The sequence below is a fragment of the Hylaeus anthracinus genome, unplaced genomic scaffold, assembly GCF_026225885.1.
Source record: "Hylaeus anthracinus isolate JK02 unplaced genomic scaffold, UHH_iyHylAnth1.0_haploid 2, whole genome shotgun sequence".
In the NCBI taxonomy this organism is placed as follows: domain Eukaryota; kingdom Metazoa; phylum Arthropoda; class Insecta; order Hymenoptera; family Colletidae; genus Hylaeus; species Hylaeus anthracinus.
The window spans coordinates 5,504,472-5,520,445 of record NW_026534838.1 but is presented as its reverse complement, the minus strand read 5'-3'; the positions used below and the strand labels follow the sequence as shown (position 1 = coordinate 5,520,445).

Below are 15,974 nucleotides of genomic sequence, written 5' to 3'. Positions count from 1 at the left end.
AAAATAATTATATAACAGGTCTAGGATCATATGGACTCATTTCGATTGAAATTAATCAGTATAGTTTTTGGGAAAAATGGTAGCAAAATTTTGTACTTTTGAGACATGTTTTACATTTCAGTTCTTTCCATAAAATAATTATATAACAACTGTAAGAGTCATACAAACCCATTTCGATTTAAATTAATCATCATAGTTTCATGAAAAACGAAATCCAAATTTTGTAGTTCTATATGTTTTACATTTCATTGCTTTCAATAAAATAATTATATTACAACTCTAATATCCCAGAAACATGTTTAAAACTCAACCATCTCAAGGACACTAAACTCAGCAATAATACATAGTACCAATCACACAGAAATCCAGTTAAATCCGTCGCTAAGCAGCGATAAAAAATAAAACCATATAAAAGAAAAAATGATTTTATTTCTTGTATCATTAAAATCTAAGGGTTGTAAGTATGATTCACCACCCACAGAGACGTACTTTGTCCAACATTTCATGCAACGATGAAAAATGCGACTTTTTCGACGACCCCTCGATTATTGATTTTCCCAGGGTGACCTTGTTTTGCACCCTGCACGCGAAGGGATGAGAGATGCGTCACGAGTCGAATCGTAAATTTCTGATCGGGCCAGCTCGCAATAAATGCACTCTCGGGGATTTTCTACCGCGAATGTGTTCAACCGTTTATTTTTAATGCGAACTTACGGGTGGACTTCGAACTCGGTACATTAACATTACCGCGCTCATTATCTTTGATTGAAGGATGAAACGGCAATTATTCCGATAATGTTATTTCAAGCGGTGAAATTGCAGTCGTCATTGAGTTGGTGTTTTGTTACGCCCAGCTTTATGATTTCGCGATGACGCAGAATGTTTTGTTATTGTAAAATCGCGATTATAATTGAAAATCGAATTCTTGTTCGACGTTCGATAGATAAAACGTTTTGTATACGTATTTATTTATCTAATCGAGATCGAATCTGAAGCTTTATTTCTTTCAACAGTTGAGATAAGTTTGTATAGGTACGGAATTTAATTTTATAATTTTAATTTCATTTGAATAAATTCATTTGAATAAATTCATTTGTATTTTCTTTATCGCTCTGCACGCTGTCGTTGCGATTACATGCTGAAATAATGAACCGTCTAACAACTCGTCTCAGGTCAACGCACCAACTATTAAGCCGCATTTAACATTGTTCCGCGAAGGAGGGGAGCCTTCTTGTTACGCATCGCTATAACATGCTCGATCGATCGATGTTAGACGAGCTTCGATCAAATGCAGAGTCAACGGTACTCGAGATTGCCAACAGAATCGTTTCAAAACTTCCGTTTCCGGTGCGTTTTCATTTTCAAAGTGTTACGTTTGCATCGCGACTGAGACTTCCTGCAGAATTCTTCTGTATTCGAATATTCAAACGTTTCAGTAATTCAAGTACTCGAATGTTATTCGAGCGCGTGACTGTTCGAATATTACGCGAACTGTCGATCGTTCCAACATTATTTACTTGAGTAATAGAATTGGTTGTGTCATGAAAGAACAGGTATATGAAGATCTTATTTAGAAGTATATAAAATTTAAAATTTAATTGCTTTAATTTTAATTCTGGTAAAATACTTGTGAAATAAAATTATACATTGTATAATTGTAATTTTTAATGAAATGCACGTTGAATAAGAATTGGAATTTTAATTATTGATTTCCAAAGACGCAACATTTCTTTCATAGCTATAAATGACACTATTGTGGGTATCACAATAACGAGTACGTGAAGATTTGATTTACAAGTGTATAAAATTAAAAATTTTTAATGCTTCAATTTAAATACTTCTAAAATAAAATTTTACATTGAAATTTTACAAGTATATAAAACCATACACTGTACAATTGTAATTTTTAATGAAACGCACGTTGAATAAGAATTGGAATTTTAATTTTTGCTTTCCAAAGACGCAACATTTCTTATAAATGACGCTATTGTTGGTTTCTTCGTAATTTATTCGTAGATTTAAATTTCACACTTTTAAAATAGAAATCTCAGAAGTGTCCTGTATCGTTTCCTTTATATGCACTTCTCTTTTCTTTATTGTCACTCTCCAACAGTTTTGTGACTCATTGTACGCGAGAATTTTGTCCATCTCTGCCGCGAAAGAAGCGCTCGTCGCAAAAGCGCAGCCAAGAAGTCTAAATATAAACTCACCACCTACGGCTGCTTTCAACGTGGGGCCCTCACGAACGCCTCAGTATTCGTTAGAAATTCGCACGGTTGATTCGCGCGCGCAATTCGCACGTACGCGAGCTAGTAGCAACCGCATCGATCGACATAAACGAACGACGTGACATTTTACGGGAAAGATGTGTGTGATCGGTAAGAAATGATTTTCTCTCGATCATTCTGCGATCGATGGACTGCAGGAGGCTTTTAACTCTTAGCGGTCCAAGCACTCCCAGGCACATGCAAACTTTGCCGTTGGAGTCCAGGTACTTCAGACGCGTGATCAGTTACTGCAATTACGAATCAACGTATTTATAATTATCATGAAAGCTTTTCGAAAGGTTTTTAATTCGATCTAGGTCGATTTATATAGAAGGGAATCTTTTTTTTTTAATTTTGTACTGTTTATCCTCGTTGCACTTATAGGAAAGAACGTGACTGGTTTTTTAATCAAAAACTGAGATATATGAAATTAAAATGAAATGAAACAGCAATCATTTGAGATAGATCACGTTCTCCTTGTTTTTGGTAAAATAATGTTCAGTAGTCTTACAATTGTCAAAAATTGAAACCATATTCGTTATAAAGGCTGTCTGTAACGAATGATTCGTTTGAAAACATGCGAGATCTCGTGTTGCACAGAATTTATTGCTCGCGTTTGTGCAAGTATCTATAAATATCAAAGGATAAAGAAGAAGGAAATGAAACTGTCAGAGCGTGGGTGTCTTGGGAAGTATCAGCCCGATTCTGCCTAACGCATCGAAGCGTGATCGGAAATCTTTTGTTCCATGACGAGCAACGTCGCACGATTTCACGTTGCTGGTATATGATCATCGGAACGATTCCTGGCGCATAGTTGAATCGGCGTGTTGCCAAAGCTGTTATCATCGTCACTTTGGTGCATCCACTAAAGTGTAAACAGGGTGTCCTCACAGCGTTACAAACTATTTCCTTTTCGAAACTGCTGGAAGATATCGATATAATTTTTCCTGTATTTGTATAGTTACAAACTGTACCAAAATACCAACTGTACCAACTGTACCAAAATAAAATGGAAGAAAGAAGCAGTTAGATTTGAATAATTGTAATAATTAACAGAATAATAGAATATATTCAAGATATATTACGTTTATTTTTTATTTGTGTGTTTTCTATAGTTTTGTACAACAAAGAGACATCTCGTGTTTTTTAAAAAAAATGATAGGAGGTATTATATTTTTGTTATTTAGGTAGCTCTGTACCAAAATAAAAATTATAATGATTAACAGAATAATAGAATATATTCAAGATATATTACGTTTATTTTTTGTTTGTGTTTTCCATATTTTTATACATCATAAGGTCTGAGCAATCTAAATAGCTCTGTACCAAAATAAAATAGAAGAAAGAACCAGTTAAATATAAAAGATTAATTAATAGAATAACAGAATATATTCAACATATATTACGTATATATTTTCTAATATATCTTCCCTAATATTGTACGTCATAAAATCTGAGCAATCCAAATATTCTTCATTATCACGGTACATTTCTGTACACCACCTCTGAAAAATTCATTACATGTTTCTCATGCCTCTGAACAAATTAAAAATACTTCTGGAATATGTCTGGTCAACGTGCCAAATTGCAGCGTGTCTCTGCGAGGAGTAATTAAACAACCACACAGGTCTGAGTGGTTTGTACATGCGAGGGAGAGAGCGTTCCTCGAGTAAACAAGTTTGGGAAAACGTAGTCACAGCGAAACCTTTGTCTCGCGCCAAACCGTGAGTCATCGGCTTCCATAAATTTTCAACGCGTTCTCATCGATCTTTGTTTCGCGACTTTTTGCAGAACCTGGAAAGGAGAAGATCGCGATGAGGACGCCAGGGATAACGAAATCGCCGCGCAAGTTCGCGGGGGTCGTCATCGCGATGTGCGGACTTCCCGGTCGCGGAAAAAGCCAGGTCGCGCATTGCCTTTCGCGCAGACTCAACTGGAACGGCTATTCCACTAAAGGTGAAAGAGCTTTATTTAATCTTCTTGTTTTAATCTTGAGTTCAAATAAACGGAAAATCGCATAGATTAATTTTGTACAGTTTTGCCTATTCATTGGGTGGAGAATTGTAAATAATAATGAAGTAACGAATTATTACTCGAACTAACTCAGTGTAAAGAAAATTGGTAATGGGTTTACGACATTATTTTGGGTCTTCCGTATTTTAAATCTAGATAGACATTCCCTTTTTTTTTTTATTAGTAGTGTCTGTGTTTACAAACTCTCACTCGTAAAGAATGTTCCCGTCGCGCTGAGTTTAATTAGCATTCCTTACGACTCGATTATGAACGATTTTATGGGAAATTATTCCCAGCGCTGTATACGTGTCAGGCAATTATACATTCATTTCGACGTTTTTTCCCTCGTAATCCCGCGTACTGCGATAAAATGCATTCACCCGTCGCTCGTAACTTACGACTCACGACTTACGACTTTGAACGGTACGCTTCCTGTTCGTGTCGCGAACACGCAGCGGGATGTCTCGAAAGGATTTATTTATATTAAAATTTCTTTCTCGAGTCGGCGTTGATTTTGAAAATAGAGAATTGATGGGAGGGCTTGAGAGTGTAATTAAGGAAGACAAATGCGATATGTTATGATAATTGTTCCAGTGATGAGAGTGAGCGAGTATCGAAGGAAGAGGCATCCGTACGGGGAGTCGGTGTCCCACGAGCTGTTTCGACCGGATCACACAGCGAATGCAGCGTTGAGGGCCACGGCCCAGAGAGAAGCGATGCAAGACTGCGCAGCGTGGCTTGCATCTGGAAACTCAGTTGCTGTAAGCATTTAAACGAATCTAAAACCGAGAAAAATTAGCGAACGGTTGAAATTATAGAATAAAAAATTGTTTGGTGTGTGACGGATCTCAAAATAATCAATAGACAAATTTGCATTCGCTGCATTCATATACACTGCGGAGCAGAACTATAGCATCACCCATATTCTTAACCCTTGGAAGCCTGATTTTTCAAATTAAATTTAATTATTATTTTTTTAATTGTTGTTCGGAAGAACGTTATGCAATGGCGACATGCATATGGCCAAATATTAAAAATAAATTGCAAGTGCAACAAACCAATTACAATTCGATTTAAAATTCCGGTATCGAATTTAAAACTTAGAGCATTTCAGGGTTAGACGTTTCGGACGGTTACGTCGAAACGAAGAAGTGATGGTCAAATTACTTAAAGTCCTAAAAAATGGTTCAGTGTCCAAATCGATTTCGATTGCCTTATGTCGCATGTAAGGTCAACTTTGAGAAGATTAATACAAAATTCATTATTTATCATATCCTTTATCTCGTATAATTAATTTTCTTCATTCCTACTGAAAAGACTAAAAAATAGAACAAATATAGATGTCGCTATAGTTATGCTCGGCGGTGTAGTATAATAGAGAAATCGATTAATGGAGACTTCGAATAATTAGGTGGAAATAAATGTTGTACTGTGTCGCGCAACCTAATACGAGAACCTTCGCTCGGAAAAGCAAGTGACAGTAAACGAGATTCATCGAGCGACTGTTTTTCACGAGTACTCGAATAGAATCGAGTGGACAGGAGCTAACAGAGAGACATCGTGTAACGATGCTGGTCGAGCCGGTCTCGCGACACGCCTTTCTCCGCGATAGTAATCGAATCCTGTCTTACGAGTTTTGCCTCATGTCTGGCAATTTTTTACCCCGGTTCGCGTGTATCGCACCTAACGCTTCGCGTTCGGCGACGCCCATACAGGTAGTCGTAACCATCGAATTATGGGGTCAATTTTGACCCGTACCAGTTTCTATCAGAATTAAGATAAATACTGAAACAAATTAAGAGTGGAACTAAGGAGGATTAAGTGCATTGAAACTGACACATTCCTTCACGAATTATTTAAAAATGTTATACCAAGCGCATCTTCATGAAACTTGCAGAATCTTTTATTACACATTTGCTGATAACAGATAATTTTTTGTCGATACAAAATTGTACCTACAAAGCCACAAATAATATAAACAAAATTTAAACAGAAAATTTTAACGGAAAAACTAAAGATTCCCTTGTTCATTGTACAATTCCATCGTTTTTAAAGATTCTGGACGCCACGCTGGTGACTCGAGCGCAGCGCGCCGAGGTCTTCGACTATTTTTCCGGCCAGCTCGGTCATCGCGTCCTCTTCATCGAGTGCGTCTGCGACGATCCTGTCGTGCTGGAGGGAAATTACAAGGAGATACTGCGCTACAGCACCGACTACGTCGGTGTGGACCCGGCGCGTGCCGAAGAGGATCTGAGGTTGAAGGTGGCTCACTATGTACGATCGTACGAACCCATGGACGAGAAGAACTATCCTAGGATACGCGTCGACACCGCCACCATGGACATCCAGACCTGCAAGGTGTCTGGCCACATCGAGACCAACGTTCTGGGGTACCTTGGCAGCGTCAACCTCAAGCCCCACACTCTTTACTTCTCTCGAGTGAGTTATTCATTTAACACGTTGCCTGCCAAACGAATATTCTTGAAAATTTCTGCTAAGATTAAATATTATCTAGGCTATCGGAGTCTAGGTAATGCAACGTTTATCGTGGTATTTAGTTTTGTGATTACATCAAAATTCAAGAACTTTATGTAGATTCATCTCCTGTGACGTCTAAATTTCAGAATTAATCTTTCTACGTCTTGAGTGAAAAACACTGTCACCCATATATGGGTGACAGGTATTAATTACAAAATTAATTCCGAAGATCAGATACCGACGAAAATAAGTCTGGATTCGTGAATTTTAATCGGATTGTAAAAGTAAATGTTAGATTGTACAGTTTCTAATTGTATAAAAATCAAATGTTAGGTTCGTGAATATTTTCGTCTGGCATCGAAGGTGCTAATTCAAGAGAGTAATTTATTTTCACCAGTTTCAAAACAATTTCCATGATTCTTTTGTCCAGTCACGATAATTTCGATATAAACAGTTTTCATTTTGGCGATTTATTTTATATAATTTGGTAGGGATATTGTGAAGACGTTGATGTTGATTGAGAATGAAAAAACATTAGGAAAAGTTTGTGTATAAATAGCTCCAGTTGACCTCGGTTGTAGCCAGTTTTGTACTTCAATATTATGGAGTTGCTTACCTTCACAGGAAACTCTTGAAATAGTCACCTTCGATCTAAATATAAGCAGATGTCCTGTAGAGTTTCACAATCCTTCAAGTATTCCAAGTACTTCTTAATAGCATCGATTACATTATACTAGTCTTGTTTGTGATCGAAAATTGTTTATTTGTTTATAGTGTGTGCTTTTGAGTGCTTTTGAGAGCTTAAATTAAATGATAGATTTGATATTTTCAAATAAATGTTCCATTATGACAACGTACATAAACAGTCTGTACACATGTACATGTAATTGTATACATATGTATACATACACATGTATATATGAATAATAAACATTTATTTGGAGACATGACACTTAACATTTGATTTCGGAAAATTTCTTGAATAGATATAGAGAGTACGAATATTTACCCGACTGACTGTAGATGTAAACAAGATGTAAACACGAAACAAATAAACAAGGAGACGTAAACAAGGCATTAGCGATCGCTGCGAATTTGATAGAATCGATAGACGGTGAAAACGGAGTTTTTCTTTTCGTTTCTAGCACGGAGAAAGCGAGTACAACGTCCTGGGCAAAGTTGGCGGCGACGCGGTTCTGAGCGCTCGCGGCGAGAGATACGCGCAGGCATTGGCGACCAAGTTCAACGCGATGCGTATACCAGATCTTCGTGTCCTGACGAGTCGCCTGCGAAGGACCATCGCGACTGCTCGAGGCGTCGAGGCGCCTCAGGAGCACGTGGCAGCGCTCAACGAGCTTCACGCTGGAATCTGCGAGGGCCTCTCCTACGAGGAAATGCAGGAGCACTATCCACAGGTAATTAATTCAATTAAATCTTCCAGTGGCAGAGAAAATTTTCATATATATATTCGTGAAATGCCAGACAATTTTAAGACAAGGTGCATGATTGCCAACGAAAGTGTATATCTCGGACAATTTTATTTTAAAGTTCATGAAATTTTTACGTAATACTAAACACGTGTCAGACTTTTTATGTTGCTAAAAAAATAAAACGTTATAGGTTTAACAAAAGATAAATTTATCCAAAGAAAATATTTTCACAAAAACTTTGACGTGAATTTTGTTTTCAAATAAACGTAATTTACTGTCTGTTGAAATGAATCTTTTCACTTATTTTGTTCTTTATTCATAAGTGTTATACACAAACATATAGTGCGCAATCCTAGAAACATGTTAGACTTTCTTTGTCACTAAAAAAAATAAAAATAAAACGCTATAGGTTTAACAGAAGATAAATTTGTCTAAAGAAAATATCTTCACAAAAACTTGTCTGATTTATTGTCTGTTGAAATGAATCTTTTCACTTATTTTGTTCTTTATTCATAAGTGTTATATGTAAACATATAGTTTTGAAATAAGCGTGGACTCGCAGCTTCGAGCGTTCAATACGAGTAGAAATATTATTTTCTGCACATAGAACATACCGAGACACCCTGTTTATAACTATAGTTACAAACATAGTAACCTCGATTGACGATACCTGATTATCGAACGGTTCGATGTCGCAAGTGAGCGTTGGATCGATGCCACCGTTATAAGTGAACACTCTGGCACAAGCTTGCAAAGGGACTTCCAAAAATAATAGAAACTATGTCGCTTTAAGCATGTTTATCGAACTTGACAATTTCATATTTTAGTCTCCTTGAATCGTTTCGTTAGTCCCAACGTTGTTCTCGCTGCCAAAAACAGTTCCATCACTCCTCAATGAGAAGGATCTCTTTACAACTACTGCAAAATAAGCTTCGTTCGCTTGGTACTATTTTTAATTAGAAGCCTTCGCTATTCACTACCACAATAACGAATCTCTCCTTTCAACGAACGTCTCTAATTTTAAATCTGTCCCGCAGGAGTTCGCTTGGCGCGACCAGGACAAGCTGCGTTATCGTTATCCTTGGGGCGAGAGTTACATCGACGCTATGCAGCGCGTGGACCCGGTGCTAGCCGACCTCCAAACGTCCGACAACATCCTGGTGGTGTCCCATCAAGCCGTCCTGCGCTGCATCATCGGTTTCTTCATGGACAAAAAGCGAGAGGAGCTGCCGTACATGGAGGTCCCCTTGCACACCATCATCCGCGCCAGCAGCCAAGGCTACAACTACAAGTTGGAGTTCTTCAAGCTGCCCATTGAATGCGTCAACACCACTCGCGTGAAGCCGAAGAATTGCAGCGCCGACAGAACCGCGGACGACGCACTGATCACCGTTCCCGCGCACTTCGACATACCCGATCCTTGGAGGAATCCTGGCAGCGGACCCACCCTCGTGCAGCAGCACTGAGACACCGCTGGACGTTCCACGATCGCGTCCAAAATTCGATCCCTGTTTGGTTGCAATCTTCTGGGCTTTCGAAAGTAACGTGTTGAATTACATGTGAAGGGAAAGTAAACAATTTCTTGTTCTTGGTATCCTGCGAGACTCCAACTTGCTTCTCGCTGATTGTAACGTGCTGCTGGAGAATGGTAGACGGTCCTCTCGGGGTGCATTGAAAATTAAATGTAGGTGGAAGGTGGTTTTAGAAGCAGGGCAGATTTGTATCACGCTTTATTGATGATTAAAGCGCGAATCTTTTGTGTCTTGAAGTAAAGGAAGATCAAAGATGTGTAGAGTTTCTGATCAAGGAATTGGTTTCCTGTAACAATCGAGGTTTTCTACTCAATACAGTTAGTCCCATAGATATCCATACCCTCTTATATCCATTAAAGAAATTTGTTTCAATTAAATGTATAAATATATACATTTGGTAATATTAAAACTATGAATATTTGTGGGATTGTCTGTATGCCTTCACTTACACTGCTTTTAGAATGAACCATTTACCAGTTTGCAAATATTAAGCATCCACATTTAATGCTTCAATGCACCGGAGACTTTATCCTGCAAAAGCACATTAAAATCTGCGGAGAATAAATTAAGGCCTTCTTTTCTCGAAGGAGCCCTCTTCGGGTTCATTTCAATGAAGGGACCCAAGGCATTGCATTAATGAATCTCCCTGGATCTACAATATTAAAAATATCAAGAAGAGAGTGCATCTTTCCCTGTATACATCTAAATTTAAGAAGATGGATCAATATTTCAAAATTCACCTTGTTAAGATACAGTCAGTCCCAGTGTTCGTACTCTCTGTATTAAATGTGAAGTTTGATGTTCCAAGTAAATTTTTATTATAAATACATGTATAAAACCTATTCATGTACGTATGGAACATTTATTTCAAAACATCGAGTCCATCATTTAATTTAGGCAAACCACGGAGGGAACGATACTTATGGGACTGTAGGATCGAATACTGAAGAGCCGCGCGATGAGGAACATGTTTAGCTTATTCTTAGCGCGAAGTTCGGTGAGATTCTTAAAAGATATAAAATCGATGACACGGGATGATGCTTGGATCGATCGCGATTCCATTGATTTCGCGAGAGGAAGGTGATTGTGGCGAGGATATATATTTGTCCGGAACACAGTGGTGAAAGAAGGGAACCGAAAGGAGTGTAGAAGGAAAATTTAATTGTTTTGATTAACAACCGTTCGATTCGATCGTTACCGATCGTTTCGTTCGATACTGACCGCCAGTCTTCCTTCGCCATTTGGTTTCTCATTGGCAGCGACTATTGAATCGACCTGCTGCTCGAGCCCTCTATACGATACCCTTAGATGCTTAGTTGTTATTTTAGATGATAGACTAGTGAATCGATGTTGTATTAGCCTACGTATCCATAAGGACGCTCGACAAACACTAGTTGCTATCTTTAAACGTAGCGTACCGCCATTTTAATTACAGAACAACGAAACGAAAAATTTCAGTTTAACCGCTTAGGCTGTAGAAATTAGTTTTATTTCGCTGTTAGTTCCTAAAGTAATAATCTATTTATAAGGATTAATGCAGCTGAAACCTTAAAGGAAGACGAGTGTTTTTGGTTGTCTCTATAACTATGATAGAGCAGTTTAGAGTGGCTCCCAGGGAAATGCCCGACACAGATTTCGAACACCAGAATTCTCCAACACCAATGTCGATACACATTTTCTGCGTTTAATCACAAAGAGCCTTCAATTTAAAGATTTATCTAGTATAATGGAACCGCGTAAAAAATTGTTGGCGATAAAAACTGGTGTCTATAAAAATTGGTGTCGGTCGTCTCTGTGGGACCCGTTTAGCGTAGCGACGAAAGAACTGACCGGTAATTAAATTAACGATATTAATAAGGAAATAACGATTAATGAAGTAATTTAGGTTACAAGAGGGACATCAAATGTTTGATCGTTAAATGTGCATTTTTGCGCACAGAATCGACGGAGTCTTTGGAAACGTAAATTTTTCGTTGCATTTCGTGCAACTCCGAGGCTGATTACGACCAAAAGCGCGTCGTTTTGTTGGTCGAATTTTGAAACGCGAGAAACGATTGGCGAAACGGTTGAGATGGATGAACAAGCGTTCGTGCGTTAGAGGCGTCTTCTTCCGTCGATGTCCTGCTGCGTTTCGATTACGTTAGATATCTCGTAGACCGCATAAATGTGCATAATATTTCGTTTGGAGTAACGCGAACGTTCTCGAGGACGCGCGTACCCAGTATGTGATCCAAAAAAAAAAAAAAGGAAATATAGAAAAGAAAACGAGGAAAAACGAGAAGTGTCTAATTGTTAGGGAAAAAAAGAGAGAGAGAGAAAGGATAATTTATTTTTTATAGAAGTTAGACGTATTTTTACTCAGGCTTGGTGTCTCGCTGATTGTCATAAACGATCGACAGAAGTCATCCGGTCGAGTATCGATTAATTGAGCCTTCTGACATGTTTTGTACCTTTCGTAGCGGAGGTTTGCGAAGCTTTTAGACGTTTAAGTCGTATCGTAGGTACTTTGATATGTTTTGTTTCCTTTTTTTAATTGTACATTATGAATAAACGTTTTTTACAAAACATCATTCGTCTCCTATTGTCCTGTACATTATTTAGAAGGGAAGGAGTGTTAACTTTCACGCAGGGGTACGAATTTGTATACGGAATAATTTTATTTGGGTTACAATGTCTTATAATGCTTATTACAGACGCGTATACTTATGGAGGCTAGATGAAATAATATAAACACGTAGAATTCGACCCGTCTGCTTCTTAATTTTCATTATGAAGATTCTGTAATGATTTAGGTAGCTATTTAAAAGGAAATAGCGTTAAGTTAGTCTCATAAATTATTCGTACCCTCCATGTCTTTTGACGAAATTTATATGAATTCATGGATATATATGGATTTATATGGATTTCATGTTTCTGAATAAATGTTTCATTGTAAATATGTACAGTCAGCGTGAGAAGTATTTGTACAGCTACCAATTTAAAATAAATGGTTCCTGTACGAATACTTATTACAGTGGCTGTATATAAATATACTTTACACGTTTGTGTACTTGTAATGAAAAATTTATTTCGAAACATTAAACCTACAATTTAATTTAGATAAATTTCATCAATAGGGTATGAATATCAATGGAATTGATTGTGTGTGCTTGAGTGATGCCATTTTCCAAGAGAATAATACATCTATATCTGACGTGGACACTGTTAAAATTATATTATTTAAGCAGATCCCTCCCCTAAACAACTCTCAAGTAATTGGAAGATTGTTTCGATAGAAGAATTAATTAACATTCATATTATTTTCTCCAACTCCTATACAATTGTAGAAAAATAATCTTTAGCGAGGCCTCGCCATCGCAATTAATACTTTCAGTGACTTGTGTGCATGACTAGATCGATGCTTAAGGCAGGTACAACCCTGGATTTATTTGACTAGATCAAACGATGTTAATAAATATTACGAGTTCTCTTAAACAATCACGGCCTATCATAGTTCCTTCACCCCTTAATACCCACTATATCGTTTCGACTCACGTGAGAACAATTCTTCGAACATTAGCACTTGTGAAACAAAAAAAATATTATTTATCTCATTGTGGTCCCATTATATCAAATTTGTGAGAATGCACAGTGGTACATATTAGAGGCAAATTACCAAAAATAAAATACTATCCCCTTAATTTATTGCATCTACGTTCGAGCATGAAGGGGTTAAGTACTATTAAAGTTCCTCGACAAAATTCATTCGCAAACGTCCCAAACATCTCCCCTGCGGGATCGCGATTGCATCCAGCAGGAAACAGGATGAAATCCTGCAATTTCTTAAGCTAGATTCCCGACCTCATCAATTTCGCGGTGTAATCCCTTTGTTTATTAGCTAAGTGAAGGTCCAAGCTTCTCAGCATCCTGTCCCGAATTTCCTCGTCGTACAGACAGCCACCCTCCTTCCTCTGGGAAGTTTTCAACAAGCCTGTCCTCCGATGCGCCAGCCTTGGCTCGTTTCTCGAGTAAGTTCCCAGACGAAAGCCAGGATGATTCGAATGAGGTGTTCTGGAAGGAGCGCTTCTCCTCGTTTCGTAAACCGCGTTCTTCATGAAGTCTACCGCGGTCCTCCGACAGGTGTCGTACCCTAGAAGCTGGATTTTTTTACCGTGGATCGCTTCGAGTTGGGAGTTCCTTGGACCGGACGCTCTGTCGATGATGCTATCGACCGCACCTGGCGTGCCAGGTAAGTTCTCGAACACCTTTCGCAGGACCTCTTTCGTCAGGTCTTCCTCGCTGCTGGATTCGCCTGAAATTCATTCTCCAGATAGCTACCCTCTCGAAATCTATATTTTAAATTATGTTGAAGTTGGAATAATCAGTCTTAACATTTATGTAGACCTGAATTTTTTGTCTGGTATTAATGTAATTTGTAATTTAAGTTTTAGTGGACTAAAATTAGTATGAAGAAGATAAAAAAAAAATTCTAATTCATATTTCGTGATAACAAATAATTTGTTGTCATTAGAAAATAGTACGCGAGGTGTTCCTTTACGATTTTTTAAAGAGTAATGTATTAAATGGACCTTGATGAAACTTATATGATCTTTTATTGAATATTTCGTGATAACAAATAATTTGTTATCATTAGAAAATAGTACATGCTGCGTTGTTTTACGATTTTTTTTAAGAATAATGTATTAAATGGACCTTGATAAAACTTACAGGGTCTTTTATTTCATATTTCGTAATAACAAATAATTTGTTGCCATTAGAAAATTGTAAATGGAGGGGATAAGCTTGGGTAAGGTATTCGTTTGTTATGAAAAGCACGATTTGGAAGATCAGAGGGCGAGTTTGTTAAATAAATTGGTATTACCAAGATCGCTAGTGTGTTCCGTCACGTACGTGCCTTCTTTGATCTCTCGTTGAAGCTCCAGCACTCTGGCTAGCGCCAATTGCAGATACTCCCTCGCGTTTGGCTCCTGTACAAATACCATCCGCAGATGCACGCTATTAAACGTACACTCGTCGCAAAAAGTATACTCGCGCGATGTAGAGTTACGCGCAATAAACAAATAACAGTGCAAATGCATTCGGTACATCAGAATCCCAATTCTCGATTGTTTTATAATATCAGCTAGTGCTCCAAGTAACGATTTTAATGAAAGATTTAACAGTGGACAAATTTCATATGGTCCAGAATAATAATAAGCTAGTAATATGCCAGAGATTTATCTTCTTTCTTCTATGGTCCAATATTTAAGCCGTTCACTGTACGAATTTATTGACTCCGCTTTTTGAAAAATCTTAAATTCAAGTGTAAAAGTATGTAGTATGGTCGTAACTTTTTATATTTCGTCGCATTTCTCTTCTTTTTGCTTTATGGAGCTTTTGAAAAATTTAAAATTTAAGTTCAAAGCACTTGGTATAGTTATAACTTTTTATATTTCGTAGCATTTTTCAATTTTTTGTTTTATAGAATCAATCGATTTGTAAGAAGAACGGCTCATTTATTAACCCAAGTGCTAATTTGGTCGAACAACAAAATATCAACAGTAATAAATGAAAATTACCTCCATGGATTTGATCTTCTTAGTATCGTCGCTTTCATCCGCTAAACAAGGTGCCTGTTGTGAAAAACAAAATAGAACTGATAAAAAAAGAAACCCAACAAACCAACCCTCCGTAAATAAACGAATTTTCTTGTAACGAAGTGACAAGTAAAATACTCGCATAACGAAGTTGCAAGGTCACCCTAGGGTGACTAGGTACCGAAAACCTCGTCGAACGCAAAGGGTTAACATAACAGGTTGCATTGGCGTGTTCCTTACCGAAGAGTATCTTTTCATCTCGACCGTAACTTCAACTGGAATCTTCCTGCTGCAGGGAACAACGACCATCCAACAGAACAGCACCGATCCACCGAGATACTTCACCGCGAACGATAACACTTCCTTCGATACGATCTTCGCGAGATACACCAGCAAAAACTAATTCCACTTTCAATGAACCACAACCAGAGACAAAATTCTTCCACAAAATTCTTCCCCGACGAATCAAAGATAAACTACTACTTATAATTAATTTCTTCAATAAACGCTACGATTTGTATTAAACTTCTCGTGAAGGCCTTAGAATCTATCCTTTGATCCTCGAATAAAAATTGAAACTTAAGTTAAAAATAATTTACGAAGGACCGATAAAATGTCGAACAGGCTCCCAAGTATAATCGCCACGGTTGATTCGCTGTTACAACACTACGATTTGTA

At 37.7% G+C, this 15,974-nt stretch overlaps 2 protein-coding genes across 4 annotated transcripts in view; one reads left to right on the top strand and one right to left on the bottom strand.

Annotated features, from left to right (window-relative positions):
* The window catches only part of LOC128893009 (6-phosphofructo-2-kinase/fructose-2,6-bisphosphatase 1-like), an 18,684-nt gene extending 6,394 nt beyond the window's left edge, over window positions 1–12,290 (top strand). Inside the window, exons 1-6 of one of the 2 annotated variants that reach the window (XM_054153707.1) lie at window positions 2,235–2,378; window positions 4,059–4,223; window positions 4,875–5,041; window positions 6,336–6,719; window positions 7,904–8,173; window positions 9,226–12,290. In XM_054153707.1, coding sequence (XP_054009682.1) covers window positions 2,366–2,378; window positions 4,059–4,223; window positions 4,875–5,041; window positions 6,336–6,719; window positions 7,904–8,173; window positions 9,226–9,654 — 1,428 coding nt within the window. In that variant the 5' untranslated portion in view covers window positions 2,235–2,365 and the 3' untranslated portion in view covers window positions 9,655–12,290. Of the gene's footprint in view, window positions 1–2,234; window positions 2,379–4,058; window positions 4,224–4,874; window positions 5,042–6,335; window positions 6,720–7,903; window positions 8,174–9,225 lie in introns of those variants that run through there. The other variant, XM_054153706.1, reaches the window with a different exon arrangement.
* A 257-nt stretch (window positions 12,291–12,547) lies between these two features.
* Window positions 12,548–15,866, bottom strand: LOC128893006 (uncharacterized). 2 transcript variants are annotated; one of them, XM_054153705.1, is made up of 4 exons: window positions 15,537–15,866; window positions 15,279–15,332; window positions 14,582–14,687; window positions 12,548–14,011 (listed from the first exon to the last, which is right to left on the bottom strand). In XM_054153705.1, exons 1-4 carry the CDS (start codon window positions 15,603–15,605, stop codon window positions 13,548–13,550), a joined length of 693 nt encoding a protein of 230 aa, XP_054009680.1. In that variant the 5' UTR covers window positions 15,606–15,866; the 3' UTR covers window positions 12,548–13,547. The 2 variants fall into 2 exon arrangements, with proteins under 2 accessions (XP_054009680.1, XP_054009679.1); XM_054153704.1 differs by having other exon boundaries at window positions 15,279–15,866.
* Window positions 15,867–15,974: the final 108 nt, after the last annotated feature.

Coding starts and splice junctions, on each gene's coding strand:
- LOC128893006 (XM_054153704.1), bottom strand. CDS start 15,440: ATGCGAGTATTTTACTTGTCACTTCGTTACAAGAAAATTCGTTTATTT. Junction 14,688..15,278: donor AGAAGATCAAATCCATGGAG/GTAATTTTCATT, acceptor GTATTTGTACAG/GAGCCAAACGCGAGGGAGTA. Junction 14,012..14,581: donor GGAACACACTAGCGATCTTG/GTAATACCAATT, acceptor AATGAATTTCAG/GCGAATCCAGCAGCGAGGAA.